The sequence below is a fragment of the Erpetoichthys calabaricus genome, chromosome 15 (genome assembly GCF_900747795.2).
Source record: "Erpetoichthys calabaricus chromosome 15, fErpCal1.3, whole genome shotgun sequence".
Classification (NCBI taxonomy): Eukaryota; Metazoa; Chordata; class Cladistia; order Polypteriformes; family Polypteridae; genus Erpetoichthys; species Erpetoichthys calabaricus.
Window position 1 is genome coordinate 1,313,088 of NC_041408.2, and position 22,979 is coordinate 1,336,066.

General features: G+C 40.9%; 1 protein-coding gene across 2 annotated transcripts in view; it reads right to left on the reverse strand.

Moving 5' to 3' along the window:
- The window catches only part of cenpf (centromere protein F), a 41,715-nt gene that overhangs the window by 721 nt on the left and 18,015 nt on the right, over positions 1–22,979 (reverse strand). Inside the window, exons 12-18 of one of the 2 annotated variants that reach the window (XM_028820895.2) lie at positions 17,364–22,144; positions 11,675–14,308; positions 10,642–10,794; positions 8,464–8,544; positions 4,838–5,006; positions 1,777–2,247; positions 1,441–1,595 (exon numbers count right to left, since the gene is read on the reverse strand). In XM_028820895.2, the coding sequence (XP_028676728.2) occupies positions 1,441–1,595; positions 1,777–2,247; positions 4,838–5,006; positions 8,464–8,544; positions 10,642–10,794; positions 11,675–14,308; positions 17,364–22,144 (8,444 nt within the window). Of the gene's footprint in view, positions 1–1,440; positions 1,596–1,776; positions 2,248–4,837; positions 5,007–8,463; positions 8,608–10,641; positions 10,795–11,674; positions 14,309–17,363; positions 22,145–22,979 lie in introns of both variants that reach the window. The other variant, XM_028820894.2, reaches the window with a different exon arrangement.

Consider the following 22,979-nt stretch of genomic DNA (forward strand, 5'->3'; position numbering starts at 1 on the left):
GGGCTGGTGGGAGAAAACCAGAGCACCTGGAGAACAAACAAAGCACACACAGACAACAACCGGGTCACTGGATTTGAACCCAGGACTACACATATGCGAGGGGGCTGTGGTGAACACTGCACCAGAATGGCACCCCAAATTAAATACCTAGAAAACAGGAAAATAATAAACCAGTTTGGAAAGCTCCCTCTTTCTTCAATCGCCTTACACCAGATATCTAGAATCTGGGGGGACACTCAGGTTATCCGCTTGTCTTTCCCAGGTTAAGAGGTGAGACATCTGAAGGCATCAGAGACCCTCAGGCCCTTAAGGTTCCTTACCTGTGATAGGCCGCCATCCTGCTAACCCTTCAATGAAACCCCTATGCTGAGACCCCCCATACCTTCACCTTTGAGACCACAAGAATGAAAGAATCTTTGACCAAAATAACAGTAACGGATTCAATCTCATTTATTACAGCACAAAATAATATTCAACAATAAAAGATTAAATGCAACCGATGTCCAACATAATACTTTGGTCTGTTGCCTACTTTAGTTATAAGCTTCAATAATAATAATAAAACTCTTCTAATAAATCAGCAGTGACGGCGCAGACTCCTTGTAAAGAAGATCGGGTTTGTGTTTCAGACGTTTCCTCATCAGCGGCTGTCTTATGCAGTACTTTGTCTTCTGGGGTGTTATAAGATTTCTTTTAAACTGGACCAACTCGACCGTTTCTTTTTAAATCTGCTAACCCATAATGCCCATAATTAAGATACACATTTCTTAGCCTAATTAATTTTAATTCTGTTCTCACTAACACTTACCGTAAGTTTACCTGGCTCTGGTGACAGTAGGTACCCCCTGAACCGAGGGGTTGGCGCGGTTTGCTAATGCCTTCTCTTGTCCTCCCTCTGACGCCACCACCGTTGACCGCCCTCCTGGACTCACCCCTTCCTGCTTGGAACCCATATGACCAGCAGTTCGGCCATCTTGGACTTGGTTCTATTCTGGACTCCAGTCTGAAATGACTACTCTGCATTGATTGAGTGTTTTTTTTTTGTTAATGTTTGTATCTAATTCTACGGGGTCACCAGAGTGGTGGCCCAACTCTTTCCCGTCATCGTGTTTCCACTGATTATTTAATTCTGCATGATAATTATACTTTTCTTGCATTGTACTGTTGTCACCTGTCTGAGGAGACATACAAGTATAAATTTCATGGTAGAGTACACCCATGACATGTAAAGTTGACTTGGTAAACCAAACGATGGTAAAATATTAAAAGAAGTCCGGCCTATTTCTAAATAGTACATGTTTCTTATGTGAAATAATAAATGCCATGCATTTCGGGGTTGTGCCCACATAACAGCATTTTGAACACATTCAGCCCAGCAAAGCTCACAAGAACAGAGCTAGACAAGCATGACCTGAAATCACTTCTACAAAGGCTACTCACTTTATGTGTGCTGAGCATGGGACTCTCAAGTGTGACGGTCTCTGCAGGTGGCACAGCTGGTGATCTCTTGGCTGCAAGGCGAGGGCTGCACCGCTGAACGGTTGTTCTCCTTATAACATAGGGGCTCATTTCTCCAACTGGAATATCAGCAAACCCTAAAATTGCAAAATAAATATCACCTATGAAACTTGCCGTTTGATGCAATAAGATTTTTATTTAAGGGGGACATTATGGTTAATTACTGTTAAACTATTAAAAAGGCCGACTATTGGCTTGGAAGAATAATGAAGACCCCAGAGATTTTCCATTCCAAAGAAAATATTCTTTTGCTGTTACCTTTCCTGACCAGTTCTGGAAGCCCTTCTAGGTGGAACTGTGCATCTTCTGTTGCTGCAGATTGGTCAGCCGAACCTTTAATCCTCTTCACTGCTCCCTGAATGTCAGCAACGCCGGGCTGCTTAACGCTCTCCTCAGATTCCGGCACCCTCTGCCTCTTGACTGATGGGCGAGATGGCTCCTGCTGAGGTGACCTCTTTTCCTTTGACTTTTTAGGCTGATTGGCTTCTTTAACATCTGCTTTAGACTTGTTTTCATTTTGAGCTTCATTTTGTTTCGCATTAGCTATCTGACTGTTAAGTAAAGCAACTCTTTTCTCAAGAATTTCATTACTTTCTTCCAGTTTGTACAAATCAATCATGAGGTTACAGTACTTTTCGGTGCTTTCATCAGCCTCTTTGGTCTTTTCTTCAAGCTTGAGCTGTAAATCTTCAATTTCTAATCTTAGGGATTCTGTGTTTGTGCTGTCAGCTTTAAGAGGAAAAAAAAGGAAATTATATTATGTATGCATACTGCATATAGTGAAGAATGTAGCAGAGAAATCTACACATGCAGATCTCGCATATCAGAGTAATAAAAGTCTTTATCGGCGCTTTCTTCGCCAAAGAATCAGATCGCACCCCAGCTGGGCTGCTTCTATCTTTTAGATTTGCTTCTCTGTAGGACTGAAGCTCCGTAGAAGAAGCCTTTGAATGTCACTGAATTGGAGGAAACTGAAATGGAGTCGACTTGTTCCTGAAAGATATATTCAGTTTGTCATGTGCTCTCAATCTCTATTCGAACACGGGTTTAGAATAAAGAGTGTTTATCACAGTAAATTATGCAGAACACTTATTCAGTATATTATATATATATATACTGAAGGGCTGCGCATATATCCATAACACACACACATATTATATACACATATACATATACTGTACATACATATATACTGTGGCACGCGGCTGGGGGTGGCACCCAGCCAGGACGCCCAGGAGGATCGGAGGAGGGCCCTGGTTCCTTTGGGGGCCACAGGGGGGGGGGGGGGGGGGGGGGAGAGACGAGTGGGGACACCCGGAGTGCTTCCGGGTCCGCAGCCGCCACTTCCACCACACTGGGGAGTGCCGGTGGGAGATTGCCGGGAAGCACCTGGAGCACATCCGGGTGCATATAAAAGGGGCCGCCTCCCTTCATGGAATGGCTGGAGTCGGGCGGAAGAGAACAAGGTCTTAGAGGAGAGACAGGAGGCAGCCTGAAGAGAGTGAGGCATTGTGGTTTAGCCTGGACTTTGGGGAGTCTGTGGGTTGTGTGGCACTATAACTTGTAAATAGATTTGTAAATAAACGTGTGTCGGATGACAAAATGATGCCTGCCTGTCTGTGTCCGGGCTGTTCCCCACAATACATATATATATATATATATATATATATATATATATACACACACACACACACACATACACATATATATATATATATATATATATATATATATATATATATATATATATATATATATATATATATATATATATATATATATATACACACACACACACACATACATATACTATGAACTATGATAGCGAACTATGATTCTTAGCGCAATGAGAGAAGTCGCAAAATCAACAGGAATGTTCAAGCAAATTATAGAAAAAAAACCCATCTAAATCCATTAAGTAGTTCTCTTGTGAAAAGCAGACAGACATACAAACGGGTCTAAAAAACTAAGAAATTTCGCGCTTGGACCACAAAATTTTTAAAACCATTTCTTAGTGAGCAACTATGGGCCAAGGGTAACCTACATTCCAAATTTCAAGTCCCAAGTCCTCATGGTTCAGGAGATTTCATGATGAGTGAGTCAGTGGGATTTGGCTTTTACATATATAGATTGTCAGACGTGTGCGACTAGGGGGTATTTTCAGGGCTCTGCTCAGACTGCTGTGTGTATTTACTGCTTGAGAGGGGGTACAACTGCTGACTCCTTTACCCTTTTTTGCCTGTAGACCTGACCAGGAGCAGCTAGAAGAGTAGTGGTGTCACTTCCTCTACGAAGACGAAAGCCCGCTGCTTCCGCCTCAACCCCACGTCTATGCGAGACACTACTCCTTAGCAGAAGCGACCTCTGGTAATTGATGAACCCTGCCAGTGCATTTTATTAACCTTAGATCCATCTAAATGAATTAGAACATTCGAACAATCTGGATGAGAACAAGCCATTCGGCCCAACAAAACTCGCCAGTCCTCTTTACTTATTTCTTCCAAAAAAACATCAAGTCACATCACTTGGTTGCTTATTCAAAGCGTCTGTCATTCTTTGTGTAAAAAAAACTTCCTAATGTTTGTGCAACATTTACCCTTCACAAGTTTCTTCCATTTTACTCATTTTAAAGTCAACATCTTGATCCATTGTACTAATTCCCTTCATAATTCTAAACACCTCAATCAGGTCACCTCTTAATTTTCTTTTGCTTAAACTGTAAAGGCTCAGCTCTTTCTCTTTTCCTTATTAAACTGGGTAGATATAGAGACTCCCCAAATCCTTATCTTGCCATTTGTCTTGTTTTACGGTGTAATATTAGTATAGTGTTTGGAGTTAAATCACTGATTCAGTGTAAGTGCACTACAGTTTCACTATTGTAAAAGTCAGGGCTTCAGTTGAGTGGTTTGGTCTTTTTGGCTTAAAGAGGTTCCGTTTTCAGGGTCTTAAGGAAGTGCAGCCCATTGGGAGGAGATCATGGGTTGGCCCAGGAAACGAGAGATCTTCTCTCTCAGTCTCCGTAGGCGAGTTAGGAAATGAAGGCTAGAGATGAACACGTCCAGTCCTTCCTGTGGAGTGCGTTACCTCCATAAGTCTCACCAAACAGCATACAAAATAAGGTGGGATGATAACACACGACGATGTCACGTAGGAAAAAAGCAAAAATACCAATAAAAACACTCAAATGACAATCAGAGACAATACTGACATCTGTAAAAAGCCACACAGGAAATACTGTGACTACTTCATAACTTACTGAGCTACCAAATATTTATTGAAAAGAGCAAATCGTGTACGAGATAACTTGGTAAATCCATACCTGAATTCTGACGGGACTCCAGTTTTAAGAGCAGCTCTGCGTTTTCTTTCTTCTGGGCCTCCTTTTCTGATTCCAGCTGCTTGCATGAGGCCAGCAGCTGTTGTACTTTAAGTGCTGAAGCTTCCATCTTCTTCTTCAGTTGATTAATCTTAGACTTGAGATTAGTAGTCTATAAAATTAATACATGAAACGCAAATGAGTGAATGTTTCAGAGTAATTCAAAATCACATCAACCAATGGAAATAAACCATCATGTCTATGAAACATTCACTGATATTTTACTCTTTTTTTTTTCTTTTTTTAGAAAAATAGTGAAATTAAGTCATCAAAATTAAGGAATTTCAGTGCTTTCTCATTCAAAAAACTCACTCACTGTACTGTGCCTTTGAAGGCTCAAATTCCTTCTGCAGAATTTGAGATCTAGGCCTAAAGGAGCCTTCATGATTAGCTTAGGGAAGAGCGGACACGGAGACTATGCTGCTCCAACACGTGGTGCATCACATCTCCAATCAACTCCCAACACTGCTGAAAATGAGTGCTCTAAGGAGAAGGCATAACATAGTAAAGGTAGACCTAAATGTCAGCAGTGGACCTTATATGAAAATGGGAAAGTCCTACTACTTACAGAATACTTCAGGACACTTAGTGAAAGTAAGGAAGAAATGGGATCAGGATGTGTTCTGGAAACTGCTCCCCCATTTTTGAATGTTAAAAGAGAAAATACATACAAGACCTGTACGGAACTAGTTAGCACATGTAAGACAAGGCCAGTAACGTAGGGAAATGCAGCAAAAGCTGTAAATAAAACACAATGAGCAGGTATCCATTATTACAGTGTGGAGAAAAAGCAGGGGTGCCAAACTCAAGGCCTGCAAGCCAAATCTGGCCCTTGGACCTTTTTACAGTGGCTGCCTTCGTCGATTTTCAAAACACGTTACATGCAGCCTGCAGTGAGCGGTAGTTTGCTCAAAGACCCCTGTAACGTGCGCTTCATATATAGGTTGTATACAAATATAATTTCACCGGATGACACTTATACCTGCCAATAAAATGTGTTTCCAGGGTCAGAGCACATCACAGTGCACCACAGCTACTAACCTTTAGATAGAATGAAAACTGGCTGCTCATGACGACTCAACAAGAAAGTTAAAAGTTGGTATCATATGGAACTTTAGTGTTTTAGCACAAAGATACTAAAAAAATATGGCAGCTCAAGCTCACCCTTGCCGCTTACTTTTTAAAGTCACAAAGGTGTATGGGCTTTTTTTCTCCAGCCGTCTGGAGTTTTTTTTTTTGTTTTTTTCTGTCCTCCCTGGCCATCGGACCTTACTCTTATTCAAAGTTAATTAATGTTGTCATGTTAATTTTACTTTGTCTTTTCTTTTTCTTTTTTTCATTATGTAAAGCACTTTGAGCTACATTTTTTGTATGAAAATGTGCTATACTGCGGTGGGTTGGCACCCTGCCCGGGATTGGTTTCTGCCTTGTGCCCTGTGTTGGCTGGGATTGACTCCAGCAGACCCCCGTGACCCTGTGTTCGGATTCAGTGGGTTGGAAAATGAATGGATGGATATGTGCTATATAAATAAATGTTGTTGTTGTTGGGCTGGCACCCTTCGTTGGTATACCTGACCACTATTGCTGCCCTACACGATTCTTCTGTCTCTTCCACTAACTGGCATTGGCGTTTCCATTTGTGTTAAATGCGATTGCTGTGTGTTTCTGATTGAATGTCGTCTGTATTGCTCCACCCCCGATGTGTTTGCACCTGTTTTTTTTTTTGTTTTTTTTTTTTAAGTGTAGTCAAGTACCATCCAATCATGGCGCATGTTCAAGCAGGTGTAAACAAATGTAGTTTGCTTTAGATACAAATTCTTAGATGTGTTCGGACTGCCACTCTCACTCAGGAAAGCTACCATTCATAAAGCTAAGTCACTGAAGTTTTACAAGAAAAGAAAACATGATAAAGAGAGAAGACATTTTCAAGAGAGGAGCAAAGCAGAACACGTGCTTGTGATGAGCAGAGAGGTACACTGGAGAGGGAGGTTGTCGATATCTTCTGGCCCAAGTTTGGAACATAAAGTGTTATTTTCTAACCCTCAGTAAAATCGAGTTTGTCATAATAGGCTGGAGGGCAAGTAGACACAGGCAGAAGTGGTTTTGGCTTGGGGAGGAAATGTAGGGGAAGACTTGGTGAACAGGAGCCTCGTGAAGGAGACAGGAGGGAAACAATCAAAAGTGAGATGGAAGACAACATGGATGAATTGGTAGAGTACGACAAAAGATGAACGAAACACACGTGTAAGGATTCTCAAGATTTAAAAAAAAAAACTAAGAAACAAATGGAAGAAGAGAAGTTTGTAGGGCAACACGGATGGCATCTGTTTGGTGGACTTGGTCGATATTACAAAAAGGTGCTAATAAATCACAACACTCACTTTGAATTCTCAGATTTGAAATACAACCACTAAAATCAAGAGAGAAGAACATCATGCAGCTATCTGCTTCGTGTCTCCTCAAGATAAGGTCAAAAAGCAAACACAAACAAGCCGTTTATAAAGTGGAAGTATTGAGAAGCACTGAAATGCGAACATCTGAAGAAAATGGAACAACAGAATAACAGCATTCTGATCTGCACGTTTTCTATGGCTTTTTGTCAAGGACCAGGCAGATGCTATTAAAAACTCACAGCCATCCATCCATCCATCCATTGTCTCCCGCTTATCCGAGGTCGGGTCGCGGGGGCAGCAGCTTGAGCAGAGATGCCCAGACTTCCCTCTCCCCGGCCACTTCTTCTAGCTCTTCCGGGAGAATCCCAAGGCGTTCCCAGGCCAGTCGAGAGACATAGTCCCTCCAGCGTGTCCTGGGTCTTCCCCGGGGCCTCCTCCCGGTTAGACGTGCCCGGAACACCTCACCAGGGAGGCGTCCAGGAGGCATCCTGATCAGATGCCCGAGCCACCTCATCTGACTCCTCTCGATGCGGAGGAGCAGCAGCTCTACTCTGAGCCCCTCCCGGATGACTGAGCTTCTCACCCTATCTTTAAGGGAAAGCCCAGACACCCTGCGGAGGAAACTCATTTCAGCCGCTTGTATTCGCGATCTCGTTCTTTCGGTCACTACCCATAGCTCATGACCATAGGTGAGGGTAGGAACATAGATCGACTGGTAAATTGAGAGCTTCGCCTTGCGGCTCAGCTCCTTTTTCACCACGACAGACCGATGCAGCGCCCGCATTACTGCGGATGCCGCAACGATCCGCCTGTCGATCTCACGCTCCATTCTTCCCTCACTCGTGAACAAGACCCCGAGATACTTGAACTCCTCCACTTGGGGCAGGATCTCGCTACCAACCCTGAGAGGGCACTCCACCCTTTTCCGGCTGAGGACCATGGTCTCGGATTTGGAGGTGCTGATTCTCATCCCAGCCGCTTCACACTCGGCTGCGAACCGATCCAGAGAGAGCTGAAGATCAAAAACCTCACAGCGTTACACTTAAATCATCAGTGTACTCCTCGTACTGCCACTTTAAAGCTCTACACTCACAGACATAAGAAGGTTTAAAAAACACACAATCTGAACAAAGAGCACCATCAGAACCAATTCATATACAGCTTCTGTTTCCTCACCTCACTTGCTTGCTTTTCAAGTTTTTGCCGATACTCTTTTTCGACCTGTTCGTGCTTTTGTTTATTCGTCTCAAGTTCACCCTGAAGAGAGGCAAGTTTAACATTCAGCTCACGATTTTCTAATGTACTGGTCTCCAAGGACAGCTATAAAGAATAAAGACAGAATTCAATCAATCAATCTGTTAGAGTAGAAGATCAGCTGAACGTCATATTAGCCTTCTTAATGGCTTCCGCACACTTGTCTGGATGTGGGCAGGGAGCAGTCCACTAGGACCTCCAGGTCCTTCTCATACTCCCACTGTGTATTCAAATCTAACATTCATTTCCACTTTATTAAACTACAAACTTGACCAGACTGTTGTTTATATTCTCATTTAAGATCATTTACAGTAAAAGGAGCAGTGGCCCCGGCATCGACACCACTATTAAAATCACTTAATTCTGATAAAGTTCCTCTCCCATAATACTTTGTTCCCAGTGTTTAAGCCAATTATGTTTCCAGCTACAAATTTAATCAATATTCCTCTAAAAATGATTTTTGTCTATGTTACTTATCCCATGTAGTATGTAGTGATGGCTGTGAAAAATGTATTAATCTCATGGTTTCATGAAGAACGGACGATTCTGAAAGAATGGGTGTCAATGGTGACTAGTGCAGGACATTAGTGAACAATGTAAAAAAACAAGCTACTTGTGTCACAAAATCCACACGTCGAGTAATCCAATCGTATGATTCACTAACAAGGAGCCCCTTCATATGGGGGTCACGCTCTTGAATTGAAAAGCCACCCTTACCCCCTTCATTCACTGGTCAAGAGTCCTGCCTTCAATTTAAAAGTGGGGTCCTGTGTAAAGGGGCTTACTGTTTGTGGACTACTTTCGTTTTTTGGAGGCACCTGTTTAACAACTTCTTAGCAAAACAAAAATACAAGCGTGTGGCATGTTGCTAGCACAGGATGACCTGACATTTGGATTACGTGACACGAGTAATGTGAGATTTCTTCATAGATGTTGTTATATTTACTGTTGTTCGGTGCTGGTCACCTTTGGCTGCCATTCTGTCAGACATATTGTTAGTTCAGTTCTCCACAAAAACACGAGAATAAAAGTTTTACTAGGCCATCACTAAATATTACATGGGTTTTGTAACAAATAACGGAGTATTCCTTTAAATCTGATCAGTAGTGTATCATATGGGACCTCATTAAAAAAGAAAATCCAAATCAATATCATCATCCGCTCCGATTGTCTGCTTTCATTGTTTCCTCATAGAATTTCAGCATATTAGAGAAACAGGACCTCTGAACCCATGCCAACGGTTTGCTAATACCTGTCTGTTCTTGACATGTGTTGCTCTGTCTTTTCCTTAATAACTGCTGCCATTAGTTTACCCATGACAGACAGACACACACACGCTAAGCGTACTGGACTGGGTAACTTGGATCAGCCTTACCATCACTTTTATATAACGTGACAATATTTGCTCACCACCAGTCCTTTGGAAGTTCCTCAGTGTGCAGTAGTCAAGTCCATTTATCTGTGTGCAGGCCAAGCCTCAGGTCAAACACAATTAGAAACTGTTCCACCAGCAAGCTGCTTGGTTCTTATAGTCTGTGCCTTATGATTTCCAGGGCACTGCTTGACTGCTGGATCAATATCTGCTATTATTGTACTTTACAACTTTCCAGGTCATCCTCTAATTGATCTTTTTATTTGAATGTTCTTTTACAAAGTGCTTCAAAGACACCAGTGATTATATAAGAGTCGAGTCCAAATGTCTCCCTTGCCGAAGCGGACCATCCCACATCTCATGCCTTAACTGAACATACTTGAAGAAAGCTCCATAGCTAAACTGTTTTGTCATTTTCTTCTCACTGTTATTAATTTCCTGCTGTATCTATATCTTATATTTAACGTATAACAATGACCCTCCCATTTCTCAACAATACTTCATACATTTTTTGCTTATTTTAAAATACATTTTTGCTCCAAACATCCCAAATCAGCCACTGTGAGTTGTAGTGCGATGCAGTAATTCTGAAGCTGTGGATTACTAATTACATATAGGACCACAAAGTGCACAGAACTTCAATTTTACTCAATCATCCAAACCAAGAGAGCAACAAAACAAGTAAAAAAAAATTGCTACAAAGTCATCAGATCTTTAGCAGCACAAACCTTGATGGATCCTGTTTGTTGCTGGTACTCTTGAAGCTGGGTAGCTAGTGCCTCTCGCTCAAGTTCGTATTCCTTCTTCATGTCCTCAGAAGCATTGCGCATGGCACTCATTTCATTCTGAAGGTTTGTGTTCTTTTCCTTTAAGTCACTCATCTAAAAGTGAGATAGTAGAATGTTACAAAGGCTGTGCATTGACATACACTATTGACGTAACTGCGAGGTCTCTGACCACAAGGACTTAAAAGCAGATAGGGTACAAAGTCAAAAAAAAAAGAATAGAAAAACCATTGGGACCTTTTCTACCCCTCCATTCAAGACATCTTCAGAAACGCAGCGTCAGCAAGGCTTCTAAGATTACAAAGGACCTCTGCCATGCAACTCATGGACGTTTTGCTAGTCTAGTAAAAAGACCAAAACCTCCAGACCAGCTCTACCAGACCGGGCGACAGCTCGTCTCCTCAGGTTCCCTAGCTGCTCAACATCACGTGGTAGAGTTTGTTCCAACGTGTGTTGTTGCATTTGCCACGTCTAGTCGCACATTGTGTAGTTTGTGCTCAGTCCCCTTATTTGTTTTACACCATGTTTAGACTCCCACATGCACCTTTCTTTTCTTTATATTGTACCAAAGTTCTGGGGGGAATGTTAACTCATACCAACTATTGACTTGTGTATGAATGATACAACAACAAAGTCTAAAAAATAAATAACAAAACTAAACGCCTCATGAAAATCACTTAAATGAAGGCTATAACTGAAAATCGATGGACAAGTTGTGTTGAGTGACTCATCTGAAAAAGAACCAAGACAACATGAAAATGGACGACACAACAGAACATTCTCAAAGCTGTTAATCCAATTTGGGGTCACCTAGCGAGGTACTGCAGGCCAGGCAGGATGTAAACCCGGATGGTGGGCTTGTCCACTGCAATGTGAAAGTCAATTTAAAACCCCAATACATTTCTGTTCAACGGTTACTTTATGGTAGAGGACAATATCTGTAAGCTTAACCATAAACCCTTTAAAACAAACCAACCTTTCTTGCCTCTTCAGAGCTGCATGACTTTGCAAATTGCAATTCCTTTTCAAGCTGTTTTACGGAATTCTGCAATGCACTAATTGTGGCCTCCTTTTCGGCTATTAGGGCTTGTCCTTCCGTCACTCTGTTCTGTAAGTCGCTCTTACTCTTTTTCCAATTTTTCTTTTCTTCTTCCAGGCTTGAGAGTTCACCATCCATGGTGTGTTTGAGAAGTTGCAAGTCAGCAATACTTTTCAGTAGTCTCTCTTTGTCTTCAGTGCTTTCGTTTAATTTGATTTGAAGGGCCTCCAGATCTTGAGTGAGGTGTTTATTGGCCCCCTGAAGCTGCTCATAGGTAGCTTGAGACTGAAGCATTTGCTGAGATAACTCATTCTTTTCAGTTTCCAAGTGAGACAAGTGAGTAGTCAGTTCCTCGTTCTTCAGTCTCCAAGACTGCAACTCACTTTTGAAGTCCTGGCCTTGACGATTCATTTCACTCAACTGCTGAGACAACTCCTCCACAACACTTGTGTGATTCTTTAACATGTCTGCCTTCTCCTTTTGAAGGTTTTCTAAGGCTTCAGAGGTTGTTGAAAGTAGCAGGTCAGTCTGACTCACTTTTTCGTTCACACTAAGGAGTTCTTTTTCCACCCTATCTTTCTCATTCCTCAGTGAACAAACTTCCATTTCCAGATGCTCCACTGATTTTAAAAGAGTTCCCTTTTCACTGCTTAATTCCTTGCAGTGAGTTTTAGCCGTTTCAGACTCAAGGACAGAATCTTGCAATTGTTTTCGATTCATTTCTAATTCTCTCTCCAATATCTCATTTTTTTCCTGCAAAGACTCCACTTTAAGTCGATACGTCTGAACTTCTTCTTTGAACGCTTCTTCGTTTTGGCTTGCATTGTTTTCCAAATTGTGCTTCTCAGATTGAAGAGCACTAACTTCAGACTGTAAAGCCGCAATAGATTTAGATAAGGCCACCTTCTCAGATAACAAGCATTCAGCTTCCTCTTTTCTTTCCTCAGACTGAAGCACCACCGATTCCAGATGTCCTTCTGACTCTTCCAGTTCCCTTTCTAGTTTCTCAATCTTATCTAAAAGAGAATCAGTCTTTCTTTCCCGTGTTTTAATCTGCTCTTCCATGTGTTTTCTCTTTTTTTCATCAGACTCTATTTTGGCTTTGAGTTTCTCAATTCCTTGTCGCATTTGAATAACTTCCTCCCGAGTTGAATCGAGTCGTGACGCTATTTCACCTTTTTCTATAAGAGAGTTTTCCAGTGATTGAGACAATCTCACATTTTCACTTTCAAACATTTTCAGCTTGCCCTCCAGAGCTTCACACTCACTAGATAACACATTTTTCTCCTCTTCTCTTACATCGAGTTGTTTCAAAAGTTGGTCTTTTTCAGAAGTCATTACAGCAATTTTATTTTCCCAGTCATGTAGATTCTGCAGAAGGTTACTACGTTCGGTTCTTGCAGCATCCAAGTCACCATTGGCCACCTGAACCATTTTTTTCTGCTGTGTTATTTCCGCTTCTAGAAACTTAATGAACTCTTTAGAGTTTGTGTGATCTGATTCAAGCAGCTTTAGCTTCTCCTTCAAAGCTTGTGATGTTCTCTCCAGATCCTCTTTTTCCTCTAGACATGAACATACCTCTTCACTAATCTGGTTCCTCTCACTGGTAACCAGGCTAAGCTGCTTCTCCATGGCAGCAAAATTCTTCTGATTAAATTCAATGTCCTTTTCTAGTTTATGATTCTTATTCTGAAACTCCTCAATATCTGCTTCCAAAGATAAGATGTGCTTTTCAAGATTGGCCTTCTCGGATCTGCTTCGTTTTAGATCATTTTGAAGCTCGAGATTTTTTTCATGCCATTCCTCCTTGGATTTTTCCAAATTTTCTAATACAACTGCCACATCTGAAAATTCCACTTTTGAAATTTGCATCTGTGATTTCAAATCACTGGCCTCTTTTTCCAGTTCTTTTACTTGGTCGATTAGTTCATGGTTGGTAATCAGTATACTATCCAATTTTTCTTGTAGTGCAGATTTTTCCTTGTAAATTTCTTGTACCTTTGCCTCCATTGCACTACACATTTCACTTTTGCACACAACCTCTTCTCTAAGAGTGCTGATCTGTGAAAATAGATTTTGGATTTTGTCTTCACTGGCTTCAGCATTGCAGAGGTTTTCGCGTGACTGGGACAGGGGACTCTCCCGGGGAGAACAGGGTGATAATTTGGTATCCTGGGAGTCATCATGAAAGCTTGTTTCAGCGCTCAGTTTCAGAATTTCTACATCGCTCAGGAGTCTCTCAAAGGTGTCATTGGGGGATTGGCTTCTTTTCACTTCACAAACAAACTTACAGAGTTTTTCGCATTTTTGCAAAAGAGGGGTCTCTTGAAGAACTTCAGGGTCTAACTTAGAGTCCTCATGAAGACTCGTTTCAGGGTTTAGCTTCAGAATGTCTGCATCACTGAGGAGTCCCTCAAAAGTGTCATTTGGCGACTGGTTCATTTTTACATTTGCATTTTGGAAGTCCTCGAGCTCTTTCTTGTGTTCATTACGTGCTTCTCTTGGGTGACTGCATTTAACAATCTCTTCAGCCTGCTTGTGGAAAATGGAGCTGCTGTGAGCTTCACTGGCCTGAAATAAAAACAAATATAATATGGCAGATTAGCGTGACACTTTAGTAAAACTAAAGAACCGTTACTTACTTGTAGAACACAATTACTCTAAGTACCTAAGGTCATTAACACCACGTGTGCAGAGTGCAGTGAAATTTGTACTGGTATGTGCTAATTAATACGCCACCTCAAACTGGACAAAAATCAAATTCTCCTTAAGAGGACCTGTTCAAAAAACGTTAAGAGGCCATTAAAGGATAAGATTGGTATTTTTCAAGTCAAAGTTATTTCTTCAGAAATTATACATGTCATTCCTGAACAAAAACTCACCCATATCATCATGGGATACAACCATTTTAAAAGAAAACCAGCTGTGCATGCTAGCTCAGCTCTTGCAGTCTTCCGCTAACCTTTCACTCCTTCAAATCGGACCAAATCATAGTAAACGGTTTGTGCTACGTGGTTGCTGTTGTTTTAATATACTTTCGTATTTATGTAAAAAACCTAAAACAATAGAAATCGTATTCTTACCTGGAGAACATTAGTACCAGAAATACACAATAATTAATTGTCACAAACATGCATGGGAAACACAAAAGATGTGTTTTCTGTTACTGAAATGCAAAGAGGACGTATTCAGTTAGTTTTAGGCTTTTATTTCCTGGTGGTGCTTCAGGACCCGTTGCCTCCATTGTAAAGTGCCATAGAAATTGGAGGACTTTGGAACACAATCTCACATGTTAAATGCATAAATACCATGTTTGTGAAGAAATAACTTCAACTTGAAAAATGGTGAACTTATCCTTTAATAGAATTCTAAAGGAAACATGATGGATATTGAAGAATACTTTGGACAATATTAAATAAACTCGTAAATAAGCAAATAAATAAATGTATTATAAAATCCTCTTTAATAAAACCCCTGTGTGCGTCCAGTGTCCGTGTGTGTGTGTCTTCTGGTGAAGTGCGCATGCGCGGGGCACAGTGCGATGCTTCAAAGGCCGCCTGATGCGTCACACAAGACAGAGAGGGCGGGACATATAAAATATCACGCGGCCGATCCAATTGGATTTCGGTAAATGAGGTAAGACCTAAAACAGAAAACACGAAAAATCCAATTGAGTACTGAGACGCGGAGACCAGCTTCCCCAAAGAGGTGGGATTAGTGTTTGTTGTTGTGCAAGTGTTCACAATGAGGATGTCAGATTTGCGATTAAGAAGCTTGGCCCGGTAAAGTGTCAGTCGTTGAAGGGGTTTTCCTAAATATACGATTTTTTATGATATTACAATACGTTGACTTTTAAAAGTAGATTTATTTTCGCGCACATTACATCAGTTGCTGGGACGTATATTACGGACAGCAAAGCCAGTATTACTGTCAGAGAAAATTACAGGCATTTTACAGAAAAAAATTAAAGAGGTAAAATGTCCCTTGCCATTTAATATAGACTGTTCCTACTAATGTTTATGGACTACCGTTCTAGCGCCCGTTATTGTAACGGGCTTAATGACTAGTATGATAATAAAATAATAAAATTACATGTCAGCATAGACAATTAAATGTGTCACAAAATAAATGTATTTTACTTCCTTATGCATTTCTTTGATTATTTCTTCATTTATTACCACAAACAATAGGAAATATTCCATGAAATAAAGACTAGCATTTCTTCTAATTTGTATAAAAATACAATGCAGAACAAGGACTGAAAATATAAAATACTAATACCAGGAGATCCAACACCAAAAATATAGATTTCAGTACTCGTTCTTTTTAACATTTGTTACTTAGATCATGGAGTTTTTGTAATGACGTCCAACACAAATTTTTAATCTCATATCTTTGTGTAGAGTGAAGCTGATGGAGATTCTTATTGAATAGGCGTCTGTGGTGATCATCATGAGCAACAGTAAACAGTATCTAAAGCGTCCATGTGAACGCTCACCATGTCTCAAAGGCATGGATTTGTATTATAGTACTGTTAAATCCGGAAAGTGTTTTTGTGAACTAAAATGAAATGTACCCAAACATGACTGAGCATACAAATTGAAAGCCCACCTCCTGCCTCATTGTTGTCATGCGTGCGCCCCGGTAGCACCTTATTTACTGGCTAACAACACGCATCATGTGCTATCTGGACAAACTGGTAAGGAAGGCAGGCTCTATTGTAGGCATGGAGCTGGACAGTTTGACATCTGTGGCAGAGCGACAGGCGCTGAGCAGACTCCTGTCAATCATGGAGAATCCACTGCATCCACTGAACAGGATCATCTCCAGACAGAGGAGCAGCCTCAGCGACAGACTGCTGTCACCGTCCTGCTCCACTGACAGACTGAGGAGCTCATTCCTCCATCACACTATGTGACTCTTCAATTCCACCCGGGGGGGTAAACGTTAAAATTATACAAAGTTATTGTCTGTCTGTATACCTGCATTGTTATCACTCTTTAATTTAATATTGTTCTTTATCAGTATGCTGCTGCTGGAGTATGAGAATTTCATCTTGGGATTAATAAAGTATTTATCTATCTGAGAGAAAAGAAATCACTGGGAAGAGAGTCTGCACATCCGAAATGCTTCAACAAGCGGAAGGTCGATTTACACGTGTAGCCCCAGGGACTGTGAAGTGTGGATTTGAATAGAAGCGTAACAACGGGAGTTAAGTCTACAGATCAAATGTTCATTCCATTTTCATTCAGGAGAGCGTTTTCAAAAGTGGTTTATTTAACAATATCTTAGTAAAAACACATGTTAAGCCTACAACTGGACAGCTTGACGGGTGGACTATGGAAGACGAGAAACAGGACATTTTTTGATACCGTTTGCTATTTTCCAGTGTTAGTCACCGCAGGCACCGATTCTATCAGAAACTCTCCATTTTTTTAAAAAAAAAAATAACATTTTTCCCGGCCATCACTAAAAACCAAATGGGGTCAGTAAAATAAATATATATATATATATACATATCATTTCTGGATGGATTATTCCTTAAATGGTTCACCCACTCAATGTTCCAAAGACTTTAGCAGACCCTCCCCTAACCAAAATAAATTAGACGGCAGCAACTGCTTACCTCATTTTCAGCACATATGGAATGAGAACTCAGGTCCAGACCCTGCATTTGAAGTCTGGCAGCTTCTAATTCAGACGACAAGAACAACGCATGCTGCTTTTCTTCTGCTAGCTTGGACTGCATTTCTAGGTTCAGTGCTTCTAGCCTGCTCTCCCATTGCTGTGTTTCTACTAAGTGCTGTTGCTTTAACTGGTTCAGCTCATTTGTCGTTCTTTCCAAGGTTACCTTTAGTTCCTCAGTCTTGTTACCGCAAACCTCTGACTGACTATGGAGTCCATTTACAAGATTTATTCCTGAATCCTGGGAAGAGTGGACATGCAGCTGTTCATCAGTTTGATGGAGTTGTTCACTTTCATCACAGGAATCTTTTGTTTGCCCATTACACATGCCCAAGTCATTTGACTGCACATGGCAGAGGTCTTGTTTAGGAGAACTTGGAGCATTCTGGGGTGATGCAACTGCAGTAGGCTCACATACCAAGACAGCACCTCCGGTTTCGGCTTTAATGTGATCTGTAAGCACCAGAACCTGCTCAGCAGATCTTGTCTCACTTTGCCAGCAGACGGATGCTGAATGCTCCATTTGTCCGTTTTGTTGATCCAGTTTCAGTAGTAGAGCTGCTTCTTCATTCACCAGATTTTCAATGCGGCCCTGCTGCTCGTTTACTGTACACATTAAATCGCTGACATTCCCCTGCAATATCAGGTGGTCATTTTGAAGTAAGGCAAACTTTTCCTTTAGCTCATTATGAAGGCTTTCCACTTGATTATACTGACGTTTCAGTTCTTCATGGGATGGAGTTGGCTCGGGAGTTTCGATCCGCTTTTCTTGATCCCCAAGTGCTGACTGTAACATAGTGTTTTCTTCTTGTAGCTTTAAAAGAGATTCCTGAAGATTCAAACTCTCAGCTTTAGAGAGACTCACTTCATGTTCTGAATTTTGAAGATCTTCAACCAGCTTGTTATTTTGCTCACTAACAGCTGCCAGTTGAGATCTTACGGAAGTCATTTCATATTCTAGGTGGGATTTCTCCTTTGCCAACTGTTCATACTTGTCCGTTGTTACCCTCGACACGTTTATCTCTTCCTGTAAGTCACTCTGAAGCTTTTCAATGATCTGTTCATTGGTTCGGAGTTGTTCAAGGAGAGCTTGGCATTTCTCTTCGACATTTTGCTCAAATGTCTCCTTAATGGATTCTAGTAATTCCTTACTTTTTGAAATTTCAATGTCTTTTTTGGCGACTTCTTCTAGTGCCCCATTTAATTCTTCCTGAATGTTAGACTTTTGCAACTCACTCTCTTCATGTTTCTTCTCGGTTGCACTCACAGTATGCTGGAGCTGTTCCATCTGCACCAGACAAGAGCTCAGACGTTCATCTCTGTCTTCAATGCTCTTCTGAAGCATCTCAATTAGGACGTCTTTCTGCTTAATTACATCTTCATGTTCTTTTACCTTATTGATATTCTTCTGACTTTCAGCTTCTACAGCGTGTAACGCACTCTCAGCCACTTGCAGTTTAGCATTTGTCTCTTGTAACTGCATCTCCAGGTCCTTCTGTAGGTCAAGTATCTGTTGTTCCAGAACTTCTTTTTCTTGACACATTAATCTGTTTGAATGCTCCAAGTTACTAAACTCGCACTCGAGAGTGGATTTTTCTTGCGTTAACTGTTCACACTTGTCATTTGCTATCTTCGACGCATTAGTCACTTCCTCCAAGTCATGCTGTAGCTTCTGAATGATGCACTGATCTGCCTCAGTCTTTTCAAGGACAGCCCGACATTTTTCCTCCACATTTCGTCTGTGCTCCTCCTTCATGGAGTTTATTAGCTCATCAGCTTTTGAGATTTGCTCATCTTTCCTTCCGAGCTGTTCCTGTGCACACTTCAGATCTTCGACAACGGTCATCTTTTTTAAGCAGGCATCCCCTAATTTTCTTTCGGCCGTACTCAAATTATGCTGAAGTTCTTCGATTTGACTAGTGCAACAGCTCAGACATTCATCTTTGTCTTCGATATTCTTCTGGAGCATTTCTATTTGTACATTTTTCTGGGTAATCACATCTTCATTTTCTTTTATTGTATTGAAATTCTTCTGGTTTTCAGCTTCTGCAGACAGAAGTTTACTTTCAAGCTCTTCTAATTTCAATTTGCCTTCTTGCAGTTGCCTTTCTAAAGCTGAGCCTGTGCTTTTCAAAGACTGTAAATCATGCTGTAGGTCAATGATCTGCTTTTCCAGCAGTTCTTTTTCTTGACAGATTAATCTGCTGGAGAAATTCACGTTACTAAGCTCAGACTCAAGGATGCATTTTTCTTTTATTAACTCTTCACACTTGTCATTTGTCTCTCGAGTCACTTTTGCTTCTTCCTGTAAGTCACACTGAAGTTTCTCAATGATGCCCTGATCAGTTTCAATTTTGTCACGAAGAGCCTGGCATTTTTCTTCTACGCTTCTTTCGTGTTCCTCCTTCAGGGACTTGATCAGTTCGTTCATTTTTAAGATGTCATTCGTTTTACTTTGGAGCTCTTCTTGTGCACACTTCAACGCTTGCTCAGCGTTGGACTTTTGCAGATCATGCTCGGCACATTTGGTCTCGGCAAGGCTCAGATTATGCTGCAGCTCTTCTATTTGTGCAGAGCAAGTGCTCAGACATTCGTCCTTGTCTTCGATATCCATCTGCAGCATTTCTATTTGAACATTCTTTTGACAAATCACATTTTCCTTTTCTTTAGTGGTGTCCAGGCTCTTTTGACTTTCGGCTTCTACAGACGCTAGCTTGCTTTCTAGCAGTTCTAGCTGACGTTTTGCTGCTTCTAGTTGCGTCTCCAGAGCTGAGCCACTGTTCTTAAGAATCTGGAATTCATTCTGCAAGTCAGACAGCTGTTTCTCTAGAAGTTCTTTGTCTTGACAGGCTAATCTGTGCAACTCTTGTAGTTTTGTGAGTTCTTCTGTTTTAACCAAAAGATCACTTTGTAACTGTCGGACTTCGTTCTCAAAGATGCTAACTTTCTCTGCTAACTCATCTGCTTCACGTGTTTTGTTATTCAGTTGACCCTGCAGGGTTTCCAGGTTTTGCTTCAAGCTTGACACCTTTTCTTCAGCGGACTGAATTTCGGCTGCATATTTTTCAGATTCCTGGGTTGACTTTTCAGAAAATTCCCACAATTGCTTTTCTTTAAACTCAACTTCTTTTGCTTTCTCGGAAAGTTCCATTTCAAACCTTGTATTCTCCTCAACCACAGCCACACACTTCTCATGAATAATTCTTAATGAGCTCAGAATGGCGGTAACGTAATCATCCGATGACACACCAGCTTGTGGCTCACTGTCATAATTATTAGTTATCTTGTCTTTCACTGGTTCAAGGAGAGACAGATCAGAAATGTCCATCAACTGCTCGGTTTGCTCCTCACACATAGCAAGCTCAGTTCCTTCTGACAGTAAATTGTATTTGTTTCCGAAGGCCAAATCTGTGGGTATCATTTCTTCCAGTCCACTTGTTGCTGTTTCTAAATGACTTTCTGTTCCTTGTGATGGTGCACCACTGCTCACTTTATGCAAAGCACCAGCCTGGACCCCTGTGTCATCTGCAGAGGAGTGTAAAGTTGTCCATCTTTCATCTGCTGCTCTTGTCTGGTAAAGGAAGGCTCTGGATTGAATCTGGTCGAGTTTCAGTTGTACGTCTTTAAGCAATGCATCACGACTCTTCTCAAGTTCTGATAACTGTAAGTTCATCTGCTCATTTACTCTGCAAAGCTCTTCATTCTTCTTTTGCAATTCCTCTCTAAGCTGGTTTTGGACATTTAGACAGGACTCCAAAGATACCACCTGATCCTTAAAGAGCACAGAATCCTGTTGGATCTTCACATACTCCAACCGCATTGTCTCCATTTCAGCAGACTTTGCAGCAGTCGTGTCTTCATGATGTTTGATCAAGTTGCACTTCTCTTCATTTATCTGTGCCAGCATTTGCTCATGATGAAGGACGATTTGAGAGTTTTGACTCTGAAGATGTTGAATTTCTGAATCTTTCAAGCCTATCACTTCATCTTTGGACTTTACCAGGTCAGTTTTGGTCTTGCACTCAATCCGCAGCTCATTATAAGAATGCTCCGCTTCCAGCGCTTTATTGTTTTCTTCCTTTAATTTCACTTCTAACTCCGATACCTGTGACTGCAGTTGAGAAACACTCAGTGCGGCATTATGCAACTCCTTCAGATGCTTTTCTTCACACACTTTTTCTTTCAAGTGAAGTTCCTCATAAGCTTTGCTCTTTTCTTCTAAGTCCGCACTTTTACGGACAAGTTCAGCCTTAAGAGTTTCAACTTCTTTCCACAGATCATTCTTCTGACTTTCAAGATTGGTGATCTGCTTATGTTGGTCATCTGTTTTATTCTGAAGAACCTCAACATTTTTGGTCAAGGAACGATTTTTTTCAAACAGATTTTCCTTCTCAGCATTTGCATTCTTGATCAGGTTTTCCTTCTCGTTTTTCCACTGAGTAAGTGATTCGTTCTCCCGTTTAAGTTCATCCCACTGCTTCTGCTTTGCACTAATCGCAGCTTGTAGTGTTTTTCGTTCTTCCTCCAGAGACAGCTGCTTCATTCTCATTTGTTCCAGTTCTTGTTCTTTCTTCTTCAGCTGCACTTGTGCGCCGTCTCTGACTTTTTCCAGCTCAGCGATGTTATTCTTCAGGTTCTGCACGTCGAGGGTTGACCGTTTAGTTTGCTCATCTAATTTTGTATTTAAAGATTTTATTTCTTCAAGTTTTGCTGCGTGCTTAGCTGTGGGTTAAAAGAAAAGACAATATCTACAGTTACACATAATTTACTTGGAGACTCATTTAAGATTTAAATCATGACTCTCTAATCAACACCTTAATGCAGAGAACCGGCTAATGTGCTACTAAATAAAATAAAGAATATTTTAGAATTGGAAATAAAAATGTAAAAAATTACAAAGTCTCCACCAGAAAGGGATTTTTTTTTAATGTTACTTACCACATGAAGTTGGTAGTGGTGGCCGAGACAAATATTTAATCACAGGTTGTCTAGAGAAATTAAATATATGGAATGCTCAAACTCAACAGGGTCAACGGGCGACCAACGCTCTGTAGTGCCAAACAATGAAAAAAGTCCACAGAAAAAGAAAGAAAATTCACACATAACTCGTGTCCCATAATCCACACGTCTGAGATCCAACAATACCAAAATGCTGTGCGCTTGCACAAAACACAGGGTTCTTCAATTCAAAACACAAAGTACATTACATTTAATGCTGTTTTTTCAGGAAGTAACTGCTAATGACATTTTAGCACAACATGCTCACATTTAGACCATACAAATGGATATGGGACACGTGAATTAGGTGGCACAAGATATGGTAGGTTTGTTTTTTTTTTTCATTTTTCCACATCATTTGCCACTGAATATTATTGGCCACATATCAACCCAATTGAGTTTGAGTATTCAATATTGAATTTTCTCCACAAATACATGAGATTACACCATTTTTATCGGCCACCATAAACAAAGTACATGGGGAAGGTAACACTTAAAAAAACGGTTCCATGACAACTCCCCACCTTAGTCAATTCCCCACATTCCCAACTCCCCACAA